General features: G+C 40.3%; 1 protein-coding gene across 2 annotated transcripts; it reads right to left on the reverse strand.

Moving 5' to 3' along the window:
- Positions 1-134: 134 nt before the first annotated feature.
- Positions 135-10,511, reverse strand: MAPK1IP1L (mitogen-activated protein kinase 1 interacting protein 1 like). 2 transcript variants are annotated; one of them, XM_068545206.1, is made up of 5 exons: positions 10,347-10,511; positions 8,158-8,200; positions 3,113-3,134; positions 1,716-2,423; positions 135-706 (listed from the first exon to the last, which is right to left on the reverse strand). In XM_068545206.1, exons 3-5 carry the CDS (start codon positions 3,128-3,130, stop codon positions 695-697), a joined length of 738 nt encoding a protein of 245 aa, XP_068401307.1. In that variant the 5' UTR covers positions 3,131-3,134; positions 8,158-8,200; positions 10,347-10,511; the 3' UTR covers positions 135-694. The 2 variants fall into 2 exon arrangements, with proteins under 2 accessions (XP_068401307.1, XP_068401297.1); XM_068545196.1 differs by lacking the exon at positions 8,158-8,200.
- Between the last annotated feature and the right edge of the window lie 3,633 nt (positions 10,512-14,144).

The raw sequence follows: 14,144 nt of genomic DNA on the forward strand, positions 1-14,144 counted from the left end.
GATCACCAATTCTCTAAGAATATAATTTACATATACATGTTGGCCTGCATTAAAAAGAAAACAGTTTCCATAAAGGGCAGATTTTAGAGCTGTATGACCCATATGGCTAAAAATAAATCAGGTGGAACTCAAAATGAAGTAAAGTTTTTACTAAAAGCTCAAGGATAAAAATGAACTCAACATCTGACAATAATTACCAACAGTTTTAAAATGTATATCCAAAAGATAACCTCAGAAGGAACAGGTTTATTTATCCTACAGATAGAGCAGCTCAAGATGCTGAGAGGCATCATTTGTTTAAATTATGACAATGTGATTGTTTTCAAAGTGTGTTTATTTAGGGGAAAAAGTGATAATATAAGTATTTAGTTTCATAATTTAAACAAATCGAAAGTTTGTTTTAAACAAATTGTATCAAAGAGCTATTCAATATACTTAATTAACTTTCCATAAAAACCGACCGAATAAAAATCACATTTGAATGATTTACTTTTACATTGTTATCTGATTGTTTCCATCAGATGTACTATACATCCAAGCACAAGAGGCAGATATCTTCTGAGAGGTGCAAGAGTTGTTCTTTCATGAATGCCCTCTAAGAATAGTGAAACAGCAATTTTTATATATGCATTCAAGTGCATATACATATATGTACTTCAAAAAGCAAAGCGTCATCTCTTCATCCATTGTTAACTTAATGGTAAGACTGCAATAGAAAAAAGAAAAAGTAAACTTCTAGATTTTGTAAATGGAGTTTATTAACTCCTTGCTGTGGCTTAAAATAAACTTATTGCTTAATAAAGCCAAACAGCTAATCACCTCACTTATTCTGGCATACAATTTACAAAAGTAATTTTTTAAGACAATATATAGAGAGCAGAAAGTTCCACTAACGAAAAGAAGTTTTAGGGGCACTTTATTAAGGTATTTCTCCTTTGCAATCGAGGTGGATGTTTGATTAATCTGGTTGGAGATCTGATTAGTACTTTGTTAAGAATAAATAGATTTTTTCGCCCCTATGGAGCATCTGACTTGGCTCAGTTCATGGGGAAACAGGGTGCTTTTCTATTTGGTCATACGCCCAAGAAAGGGTCCTCAACTAAGATGTCAACCCTACTCCAGCTTGGCTGCCAGTAAAGCACACAGCATTACATATAGTTGGCAATGCAGAGAGTGGTAGAACCTTGAGCTCAGTACTGTTAAGGATCTAACAAAACCTTGGCTGAGAAACACTATGGACACTTGCATTAAAGATGGGCAACGTTACACATTCACTGCCCTGGATTCTCAAAAAACCTACCTCTGTATCTAGCCAGACTGGCAGAGATTACTTTTAGTGAGCTTGTGCTTTGGTGTGATGCTATAAAACAGTACTGAGAAATGTTAAAAAAAAAAAAAAAAAAAAAAATCCAATGAAACACATCTTTGAGCTTACCTCAAGGATGCTGTTGAGGACACTGCTTACTACATTACAAAGTCTTTGGGGATATTTGGGGAAGTTTTCTATTTTTAGTACCAGGAATATTGTGTTTTCATCCTTTTAAATGCTCTACCTAAGTCTACCTGAAGTTTGAAATTTACTCTTTTTTAATATATGCACACCTTTTAAAAAAAGGTTTAAAAGCTTTCTAATCTTCCATCCAAAACTGGAGACAATCTTTCAGTTGTGCTTATGGGACTATTACTGCATGTTAAATAACAAATTAAACACTCACATGGGGGCCACCGGGCATCGGTGGAGCACCGGAAGGTCCTGAAGGCACTTGAAAAGGGTTATTGGGACTGGGATAGAGTCCTGGTGTGGGATATGATCCTGCAGGGGCAGGATATGGCGCTGGTGGTCCCCAGGCTCCTGGTGGAACAGTGCCCCACGGAACAGGTGGTGCAGCCCCTGGTGCCTGGGGAGGAGGAGGAGCGGGATACGGCCCTGGAGATGGATATGGCATGTTAGGGGTGGGATACTGCCCTCCCATTCCTGGTGCCCAAGGTCCAGAAGACATGGATCCCCATGGACCTAAAGGACCAGCTGCAGCTGGATCTGTGGGCGCACCATATGGTCTCGGAAGCTCTGGAAAGGGCATATTTGGTGTAGGATATGGCCCTGTGGGGCCAGGGCCTGGCACAGTTGGGGCTGGATAAGGACCACCAGGTGGGGGGCATGATGGTCCAGAAGGAGGAAAGGGTGCAGGGGGTCCTGGAGGTGGTCCGGTGGGAGGCACAGAGGGATACATTCCTGTTGGTGCTGGTCCAAAAGGCACAGTGGAGGGTGTTGCACTTGGTGGGAGTCCAGATGGCACAGAAGGTGGAGCACTTGGGTTATTCCAAGGGTTGGAACCTGGCCAGCCTTGAGGAGGTTGGCCGGGTTTTGTATTGCTCACAGCAGAGGTTTTGGCAGGGGAGTGTTCAGGTAGTGCATCTGCCAACTGGAATACAAAACAGGCGTGTCTTATTGACCTTATTCAGGGACAAGCAATGCCAAACATAATTACAAACCCATAAAGGATAGTAAGCTATAGGGTCAGGGATTCTTCAAAAGCCAAGCTGTTCAGTTTTTTTAAAAACAACTCATTTAATACAAAATTTAGGAGTTACCTCGAATAGCAGCTTTACAATGCAAATTCCTCAGAGAAGTTCAAGTTTTCTAAATACAACTGATCAACATAGTGTGATCTCGATCCTGGCTTTACCTCAAGTAAGTTACATACCCTCTCTGAGCTTCAGTTTCCTCATTTTCAAAACAACAGTTTAGGGTTAACCTGAGGCCTAAATGAGATAACTCATTTAATGCACTTAACATAGTGCCTGGTATATAATTTTCAATAAATGTTGGCTATTATTAACACTATCAGGTTAAAAGAGAACAGAAGTAACCCTTTAAACATTTTTTTACTTAAGGATTCATAAAGAAATAAATACAACAGAATGCATTTTCAAACATAGCTAAGTAAATTAAGGCAAATCATCTATCAAAATCACATGCTAAAAAAACAAAAACAAAAACCAAGAATCACAAAAAGCATCTTTTACATTGGAAGACTTAGGGCCCACAGTTAGGACCATGTCTTTTTTCTAACAGCCAAAAAACTTATGAAGAGTAAATGCATCAACTTACCGAAAATTCATCAGACATTTTCCTAAAAACAAAACCAAACAAACAAAAAAAAAAAAAAAAAAAAAAAAAAAAAGAAAGAAGGAATATTTCAAAACCAGTGTTTAATTTCTTATATATTCTTTAAGGAACTATGCATACACTATTTTTACTTAAATGGAATCTTAATCATTTACATAATGATTTTCTTTATACAGGAAAAATTTCCATAATAGTTCATACACCTCTGTAAACTTCATCCCTTTTTACTGGCTGCACATCATATAAAAGTGATCCATAATTTAGTTTACAGTCTCAAGTTGGTGGCAGTTTAGGTTGTTCACAGTTTGAATTGTTTTAAACAATGACACAGTGAACATGTCACCTTTAAACACCTATCTTTTTGAGTCTATCACCAGGAAAAAGTATAGAAGTGAAATACACAGTCAACAGGTAAGGTCATCTAAAATCCATCTCAAAAAGCCCATGCCAATTTACACTCTACCTTTTTAAAACTCCTCTTCACCACTCGATGTTATTAAATTTATAAATCATTTTCCATTATGATAGGTTAAAAATTGGCATCTTGTTTTAACTTACATTTCTTTAATTAAGTGGAAAGTAGAGCATCATTTAAATTTAATACCACATTTAGACTTCTTTTTCTGTGAATATGCTCATGCCCTTGGACCACTTTTATCAATTTTTATAATTGAAGTATAATTAACTTTCAATAAAATGCACGGATCAGTGTTCAGGTAAACAAGCTCTGACAGTTGCATATGCCCCTGTAACCATCCAAAACAGAACATTTCCTTCACTCCATAGGTTTACTTGTGCCACGTTCCAATCAATTCCCCTTTGCCACTCAGCAATCACTTTCTTAGTTTTCGCTTGTTCCTTGACTTCATATAAATAGAATAACACAGTATGGACTCTATTTTGCCTTTGATCATTTTACTACTTAGTAGTACATCTTTTTTTTTAATGCTTTGTAAGACATTAAGGAAATTAGATGTTTGTTATATGAGACAAAAAAATCCACCTATACTTTCTAATAGTACTTCTATGGTTTAACTTGTTTAAAATCTTTCTGTTCTTTCAAACAATTACTGAATAATCTTTTTCAACAGACTTGACAAGCTACCTTTTTAAAAAAAATTTTATTTATTATTTATTTATTTTTATTTTTGGCTGCATTGGGTCTTCGTTGCTGTGCGCGGGCTTTTCTCTAGTTGCGGCAGGCGGGGGCTACTCTTCGTTGCGGTGCGCCGGCTTCTCATTGCGGTGGCTTCTCTTGTTGCAGAGCACGGGCTCTAGGCACGTGGGCTTCCGTAGTTGTGGCGCTCGGGCTTAGTTGCTCTGTGGCATGTGGGATCTTCCTGGACCAGGGCTCGAACCCCTGTCCCCTGCATTGGCAGGCGGATTCTTCTTTTTTTTAAAAATAAATTTATTTATTTATTTATGGCTGTGTTGGGTCTTCGTTTCCGTGCGAGGGCTTTCTCCAGCCGCGGCAAGCGGGGGCCACTCCTCATCGCGGTGTGCGGGCCTCTCACTATCGCGGCCTCTCTTGTTGCGGAGCACAGGCTCCAAACGCGCAGGCTCAGCAGCTGCGGCTCACGGGCCCAGTCGCTCCGCAGCATGTGGGATCTTCCCAGACCAGGGCTCGAACCCGCGTCCCCTGCATTGGCAGGCAGACTCTCAACCACTGCGCCACCAGGGAAGCCCGGCAGGCGGATTCTTAACCACTGCGCCACCAGGGAAGCCCCCAGAGCCAAGGCTCTTAACCACCAAATCACAGAGCCTCCATCATTTCCCAAAGGTATTGTGAACTCTATTCTTTCCTACTGATCCACACTATAACATCTCATCTTATCAGGGCAGCTTTAAATTTTAAACAAATTTTATGACCAACTATTACTGTTTATTTCAGATTTTCCTGAATATTTTCATGCTTATTTTTTCTAGATCATTTTGTAAAAAAACAAAACAAATAAACAAACAAAACCCAACAACACAACAAAAAACACTTTAAATTTACAGATTAATCTAGGGGACATTTCATACATTTAAAGTATAAAATATTCTCATTCAGGAACAAGGTATGTCTTCCTAGTTCCCATCACTGTCATTTATTATCACTCAGTAGTTTTTAAAAATCAAGACTCCTACACATTTTTTGTGAGTTAGATTTCTAAATGGTAAACATTTTCTTGTGGTTGTAAACTGGTTCTTCCATTATATTTTCTAATTGGTTGTTCATATATGGAAAAGCCTTTCAAATTTTAGTGTATTACTTTTGTAAGCAGTGACATTGTTGAATTATTTTATCCTGAAAGTCTCTCAGTTGACTCTCTGGAATCTGCAGATAAAGAATTATGCCATTAGCAAAAAATAATTTTACCTTCTCTTTGCAGTATTTACACCTATTTTCTCTTTTGCCTAAGCTAGGACTTAAACAACAATGAAATATTAAATAAGATAGTGTGAGCACAGTAGTCTTCTTCTCAACTCTCCTGGCAATGCTTCTAATGTTTATATATGACTCATTTTTAGTTTTGAGATTTAAAAAAAATTACAGTAAGAAAGTTTCTATCTATGCCTATTTTGCTAGACGTATTTACTCCCATTTTGCTAGTTAAAAATAAAAAATCCAACACTGAACTTCTTCAGATGATTTTTTTTGGCATCTAATGAGTTGATCTTGCAGTTCTTCTCCTTTGTCCCATCAATACACAATATAGTTACATATATATTGCTTAATATTGAGCCATCCTTGCATTTACAGATTTATTATTTATGATTTGGTTATCATGAGGAATGATAAAGAAAATGAACAGGAAGCCTACTGCTGCAACTGCTATAACCCTGCTCTTAATTCATAATATTAAAAAACACATCATGAATGTATAGCAAATACAATTACCTAGTCATTCCCATGTTAAGGTTTGTTTTATACTAAAATGTCACATCACACAATAGTAAATTCTTAGGACTAAAGTTTATCCGTGCACAACAAGTTTAAAGTCTACCTAAGACTAACATTCTTTTCAAACAGGGTGAGCCTTTTCGAAACAGAAAATAGTTCTGTATCAAAGTTCACACTAATTCTGGAGCAGAAAACCTAACCAAATAAGAAACTCATTGAATCTCACGTGGTCTTACAGTTTGGGTTTTCAGAATTACTCATCTTCCTCTTAGTTTCTGAAAACCTATGGTTAATTAATCATAGCATTACATTAAAATATCGTATTCCATTAGTTAATAATATCAAACTGATTCACAACTCTGGCTTTCAAAAGTTTAAATTCAAAATCAAATCCTGGAAGATAGAGGAAATAATAAAGCCCTGACCAAAGGGATTAGAAATAAGTCACTTCCTGTTCTACAGAACTGCATAGTAAAGTGACCTGCTCTCCATGCCTAGAATAAACAGTGTTCATATTAATTGGAAACATTCCAATTTATTATTTGGAGAATACTTTCATCATAAAAAGGTTAAAAAATAGAGTTGGACATCACTATTCCAATATGAGAAGAGTTGCAGAATGTAAAAAAACCCCCACAAAAACCCCTAGGTTTTCTTTTTTTATTTCTTTTTTTTGGCCGTGCCGCGTGGCTTGTGGAATCTTAGCTCCCCTACCAGGGACTGAACCTGGGGCCCCAGCAGTGAAAGTGCCAAGTCCTAACCAATGGACCACCAGGGGATTCTCCAAACCCTAGATTTTCTAAAAAACGATTCCCAAACATATGGATTATGCTAATTAAGATGAGGCCAATGCAACCTTGAACTAGGAAAAAAAAAGTGTAAAATCAAGGAAGATTTTAATTTTTCTTTTCAGAATAATCTAAAGCTATCACTTCCAAAACTTTCCGTTAATACTTTATGGCAGTACACATTATGTGAAGAATAATCACTGTATTTTTATTTTTTTAAATTTTTGGCTGTGTTGGGTCTTCGTTGCTGCGTGTGGGCTTTCTCTAGTTGTGGCAAGCAGGGGCTACTCTTCATTGCGGTGCACGGGCTTCTCATTGCGGTGGCTTCTCTTGCTGCGGACCATGGGCTCTAGGCGCGTGGGCTTTAGTAGTTGTGGCACAAGGGCTCAGTAGTTGTGGCTTGCGAGCTCTAGAGTGCAGGCTCAGTAGTTGTGGCGCGCAGGTTTAGTTGCTCCGCGGCATGTGGGATCTTCCCGGACCAGGGCTCGAACCCATGTCCCCTGCATTGGCAGGCGGATTCTAAACCACTGCGTCACCAGGGAAGCCCAATCATTGTGTTTTCTGAGGAGCAATTTTAAAACAAGAGTACAAAATTTCTTTCAACATGCACTAGAAAAGTAAAACATTTCTGTAAGCGTATGGCCTTTAGAGTAAAAATGGTAATTCTATCATGGGGAGGTTTAAAAAAGTTGAACTCCATAAATTACTAGTGACTATTGGAAAAGGAATATTTCAATAGGCCATCAAATTGTAGTGGAGTCATAAACAGTATGGGACTACACAGTTTTGAAACATGGACACCAATCCTTTTGTCTGAATCTTTTGACAAAGGCAAACTTTTTAACCAGAGACCATCTTCCCATCAGCAAAACAGTTATAATTCCCGACTACTTCACAGACAAGTAAAATATTTAATAATCTACAGTTATAAACAAGTAACATATTTATTAAGAGTCACTAAGGGAAATCAGGATTTTTGCATGGTTTTGTTTAGTATGGAGAGAGGATACAGTAGTGGTAATATATTGTACTGAAAATATAAATTTTGAATGAACATATAGGATAAATTTTAGTATTGGCGTTTATCAGATACACTAATTTACATTTGGGCAACTCAAGAAATTGGGGATCTGCACGTTTTTGAACATTCTAAATTACTTAAAAACATGTAATTAAAAAATTTTTTTTCCCCACAACCTCATGTCAGCCATATTTTCTACATTCAGATACTTATTGGAACAAAAGTGCCAGGTACTGCGTTGGGCCTTGGGGAAATGAATAGTACTGCATGGAATAAACGCTTAAAGGCGTTCACAGTATGGCGGAGAACTACCACTTAAACAGTAGGTTACCTGGGGTAAGCGCAGGGCACTATGGGAGCACCTCGAAAAGCTCCTAAAGGAATCAAGGAAAGGAGTATCAGACGAGGAGTCCCGAGGAGTGGTGCCTTTGCAGTCTGGGAGAACAATGGGGTGCGACAGGCCCTAGGGAAAGGAGCAGTTTGTACAAAAGCTGAGAGGGGGACAAGAGATCTTTGGTAAGTGTAAGCCAGCGGTGCCCAACCTTTTCGGCACCAGGGGCCGGTTTCACGGAAAACAAATTTTCCACGGAAGTGGGGGTGGGGGGGATGGCTCAGGCGGTAATGCGAGCGATGGGGAGCGGCAGGCAGATGAAGCTTCGCTCGCTCCGCCGCAGCTCACCTCCTGCCGTGCGGCCCGGTTCCTAACTGGCCACGGACGTGCGGGTCCGTATGGGTCCGTGGCCTGGCGGTTGGGGGCCCCTGGTGTAAGCAGTTCAGATTGGTTAGAATGTAGAAACCGGAGGAATATGAAAGCCTTAGCAGAGAGTCTCTAGACCAAAGGTTTGAATGTCTGAGTCAGCTCACCTGAATGAACCTGTTACTTCAACTATAAAGAACGGGCCAGTCACAGGAGAGACTAAATGGGACTGGTAAATCAAGTGCCTGTAATAAAAGTGCCCGGAAAACAGACACATTATCTTGTCTTCCTCTGCGTACGGGCATATTGCTTATGGTTAAAAGAGTGAACGCCAACAGTATGACAGACTACGTAACACTGCACTTCACTGGCTGGCTCTGCACAAGCCGAGCTGTGCAAACCCCAGAGGTGAAAGCAGACAGGAGTAGCATCCACCTCATAGATTTGCTGAGAGGCTCACATAATAAACAACTCTCTCGGTCACTGTCCGGCACATAGCGAAAACTCAACAAATGTTAGCTTTTACAAATTGCTACGATAGGCCCACAAACCTTTATCTACAGTTCTCAGTTCAGAAACCTCTGAAAATGCAATAAATGCTCCCAGGTTTGGCACAAAACTTACTTGGTGGCAAAACCTGACGTGAGGCTATTTACAGTTTCCATTACTTCTCCCCTATTCGCTGCACAAATATTACTGTTGGATTAGGGGATGCTGCCCCGACTCTGCTGGTGTGACCTCTCATCTTTGCACCTTATTGTCTTTCTAAAATCTAAAGATAAAATCCAAAGATGTCTGAATTCCAAAACACACTGGTCCCAAGGATTTCGGTTAAGGGGTTGTCTCTGGGTCTCCGTTCCTCCTGGAGAGAGGAAAAGGACATTCCAGTACACACAGCTCAAGTTTCTGAGACAAACTAGTTTCGAATAGGAGGTTCAAGACACCAGTAGCAAGAAAAATGTCTGTTCTCCCTGCCCAATGAACACTCCTAAACAAAGAACTTCTGAAAGACTTCTGAAGGCTACCTTCCCCTGTAATGGGGCCCATACAACCACCACGTGTACGAGTGTGTACTTCTTTAGTAGCAATGCTATAAAAAAATTTTTTTTCAGTCAGGTGAGTACGGTTCGATGCTTCAACATTAGAATCCTCATGTATTAAAAGCACTACTCTTGGTTTTCAGAAGAAAACGGTCCAAAGCCACCAAGCGCTCCTAAATCCTAAAAAAAGGGAGTATTACAGAACTCAACACTTCTCATCGTTTCTGTCAGGGGTATTCATCTAAGGTATCTGCTAGCAACTCCTCTAGAAAATAATGACCAAAACGTCACAATGCGAAAAATCTTAAACTAGCGTCACAGACTCCACCAAGAATCTGTTTAGGCCTCCCTCTCCCTTTCATTGGAAATTATTGAGTGGGGGAGGGGGTCAGGGCCAAGGGGCGGGAGGCCGGCAGCCCTAAAGGGCCAAACGAACAAAAGGAGTCCGGGATCAACCGGAGCGAACCGGCCTCCGAGCGGGTCGCGCCTGCCCGGGAAGGGGTGGGGGAGGGGCCCGGCCGCTCCCCGCCCCGCCCCCAGCCAGGCCTGACGTCACGCGCGGAGAAACCCATCAGGCGCGACGTCACCCGCCTCCGACGCCTTCTCCTTGGGGGGGGCGAGAGAGCCGACATCCCGCAGCCGGGAGGAAAACGACGGGGAAAAACCCTTAGCCCCCGGCCCCCAAAGAGGCGACTCAGGCATCTCCGTTACTGCGCCCGCGTCCCGCTTGGGCGTGCTCCTTTGCTCCCCTCCACGACCCCGCCAGCGCCGAGGCAGCCTCACCCGGCAAGATGCGAACCCGCAGCAAGGTCTAGAAGCGGCAATGGGTCCGAGGGAACAGAGCGCTGAAGAACTGAGCGCAGCCCGACCGACGGCAGCGGCGACGGAGACGGGGGCGGCAGCAGTACCAGCAGCGCGCGACTCCTCCTGGCGCCGGAACAGGAAGCGCCGAGCTTCGAGCGCGCTGCCCCCGCCCGCGCTCCGCCTCTCCTCCGGTCGGCCGGCCCCGGCCGCGCGCGCCCCCTACAGGGCCCGGGTGGCACTGCGGCCCGCCCGGCCCCGGCGGCGCGGCTGTTCCTTGCGCTCGCTTCCGGGCGGCTGTTTTCTCTCGGTGGGCGGGAGGAAAGCGCCCCGATGTTCCGGAGTTCTGAGCAGTCGGGAGGAAACGCCAGTGGCCGGTGGCGTTCTGGGCAGCCTGGCGGAAATGGCTAACTTGTCTCCTGAAGAGAAGTTTGAAGGCAGGTTCTGGATTCCCTACGCTTGCGGTCTTTAGAGCCAGGCCTCGAAGCTGGCTAGGTGTGAATGCAGCCTAACCCCGGGACACTGATCCGTTGGCCAAAATTGGAGAGAGCTAAAAGCAATACAGGAAGGGGAAGACGTTTGCAAATGGCTTGACAAATCGATATTAACTACGGATGTCTTTGCAGATTTTTTTCTGATCAGTATTTCTTCTCCCACAGTTCAGTTTTGAATAAACCTTTACCTACCTACTCTGTGTCAGGTCCAAAAGATGATTGATTGACGCATGGCCCCAGCCGTCAGGGAACATGCTAGCTAGTAATGAAGATGTCATAATTATGTGGTGTACAAAATATACACACATAACATACATATATTTTAATGTAAAAATTAAAAGTATGCAATATTCTTACAACATTTTACTTCTTTGTTTTCATTTGCTGTTAGTGGATCGGTGGGTGGACATTTTACTATAAACTTCTTAAACGAAGACTTGTTTGGGTTTACTCCACAGCACACATAATTCTCATTCTGAAAAATGAGCAACAGAGAAACTTCAAATACCTAAGCCTGGGTAAGACATGTTTTTGGTTAGGGGCAGTGGTCTATGGAAAATGATATCACTAATGTGAACTACCTACCCTGCCCTAATGGGAGGCAGTGAATCAGCAGTGCCTTGTGGCACGGGAAGCAGTGCCATAGGAAGCCTGAGGCAACAGTAAGTCAGCAAAATAGTGCTATATTTAAGTTTTTGATATTTTGCTCATCATAGGGCTTTTTTTTTGCATTCGGATTTTTAAATGTTGCACAAAAAATTATTTTCATTACTGAGTTTATGGTCAAAAAAAGTTTGTGCCCACGTTGAGTGAGTGTCTCACTCTACTCCTGTTCACGTGCATTAGAGTGATCAACAGCCTCCAGCTTTTCCCATGTTCCCAGTCAATAACTGAGCATGGCGGGAGTTCTAGAGGTAGGCCATTCCTGTCCCATGTGGGCTCCTACAGGTAACCTGTTGGGAACTACATCCTCGCCTAGCATTTTTAGAACTACACTGCCCACCCTACCCAATGCTTCCTTCAGTTTCTTTTCACAGATGTCAGACCTGCAGTGTGGTATGAAGATTTCCCCACCTTCTCCTGCTCTCTTCCCCTTTATTCTTTGTGTGTGTATGTGTGTTTGTGTGGAAGCCCAGAGTCTTAACCACTGGACCGCCAGGGAAGTCCCATTCTCTTTTATTCTTCATAGGTGTCCATCCCCCTTCAATAAATCTCTTGCACATTTAATCACATCTTGACATGTTTCTGGAAGACCCAAAATGACACAAAAAACTGAAAGGAAAATGTGTAATACAGATTTTAAAATTTCTCTTATATATGTTGAATGTGCCAGGTAACATACAGTACAATGTTTTTAAAACAAACTGCAAAGCCTTTGGATATTATATATGAAGTTTTAATTAATAAGAAACGAAAATTTATTCAGATCAATTTATTTGAACTCACATCCAAGAAGAAACATTCAACTTCAGGATTAGAAATAAAAATGGGAACACTCTACTTCTTTTTGGGTAAGGGGTGGATACAAGCCTGATAAGAGTACTAATAGCTTTGTGAAGTTACTACTTAAACTCTGTATATTCAAGTATATATCGAATGCGTACTTGGTTTATACAGAATTTATCCAATTCTAGCAAAGTCAGCATAATTTAAGTAAATCTCCTTGAGTTTTACACCCTCAAGTCTGAAAGCTTAGATTTGATTATAACCATGGCAAAAGTGATTATCTTTACTTCCTGCAAATGTAATCAACTTTTAAAATAACTTAGGCAAACATCAATTTCACACAAACCTTATTAAGGGTAGGAGGAAATTGCAACTGTTCATCTAATTGCAGAGTCTAAACCATAAATTCAAATTGTAACATTATCTTTACTGTCAAGTAAGTCAAGAAAGCCTATTACAGACTAAAAGAAGTGAATGTGAATCTGCAGGGTCCACTAAGGGAATATGTTGAAAACCTATCATCACATTAGTACTTAACAGCTGTACAGAAATTATTTTCAAGTATGCTACAAGGGTCACCTCTTAACGGAAGAATTAACCTTCAGGAAGTCAAGAGACAAGTATTATTATCTATATTTTATGTGCTAGGAAATGAAAGTAAAGAAAGATTTAGGATTGAGTAATCTATTCAAAATTAGAAAGTAAATCAAAAAGACTGGCTTTATTTGAAACAGGAGTCATGTGCCTTAAATTCCTTTCCATTGGGTTATATCCATTAGTCTACTATTCTATTTAGTCTACATTTCTATTTAGAAGCCAAACCATTTCCAAAATTACCTCCATTTTGTCTCTAATATATTCACATGTTAAGAATAGTATAGACTCCTGTAGTGTTGCTCATTTCTAGTAGACCATTAAAAAAGAAAAACCTCTTGTGCTTTCTGTTCAATCTTTAGAAATAAAAATGGATGTAAAACTGATGATGTAAAACTAAGATTGTAAAGATTTTCTTCCGAAGTAGAAACAATAATCTGCTTGACTTAAAATCTTTTATTCATTTGGGCATTAAATTACCTAACACACAATCTATTTTACATTTAAACACTGTTTCCCTTGTGTTATCTCCAGGAATGTTATATAATTAAGTCCACTTCCTGTGAAATTTGCTCTACCAAAATCAATATATAACCTATTTGACTCTGATTATAGCTAAAAGTGACAAAAAAGATTTTTAATGAAAACTAAGAGTATATTTGTAAGAGTTAGGTCTCAAGGCTTTTGTTTCATAGGAAGGAAGCTCTCTATTACATGGATCTATAAAATGATCCAAACTTCAGAGAGACAGGAAGCTGATAACTTGATTTATCTTCCTAATGGCTTTGGCTCATGAATAAATGATAATGGTTTGTGTTTTTCTTATAAAAAGAAATGTAATTTGTGTAATGATATGAGTCCTTTTTGCCACATTTGCTCTACTTTTTTAAAAAGGATTTCTAATTACTTAGACATTCTTTATATTATTTACAATAAGAAGTCAAAACTTTTAACTGAAAGCCATTTTTTTGACCACAGTTTGCCATTAGCTGACATTCAGGAAGGAACACAGGTCTGATCACCAAATCAATAAATCTAGCCACAGACTGACTAAAAGCTTCCTTTAATCTTCTTCCTATTAGGTCTTCCTTTAAATTAAACCATTCCCTCAGTGAATTATTTAAGTGAATGGCATGGTTATAGAAAGATCAGATATGATTCTTCATACAAAAATGCTCAAGGAACCTAAAAAATCCATTCAGCGTGTTTCAGGAATTATAGTATGATCAAGATGCTGTAGCTTAAA

This window comes from Eschrichtius robustus, chromosome 1 (genome assembly GCF_028021215.1).
Source record: "Eschrichtius robustus isolate mEscRob2 chromosome 1, mEscRob2.pri, whole genome shotgun sequence".
In the NCBI taxonomy this organism is placed as follows: Eukaryota; Metazoa; Chordata; class Mammalia; order Artiodactyla; family Eschrichtiidae; genus Eschrichtius; species Eschrichtius robustus.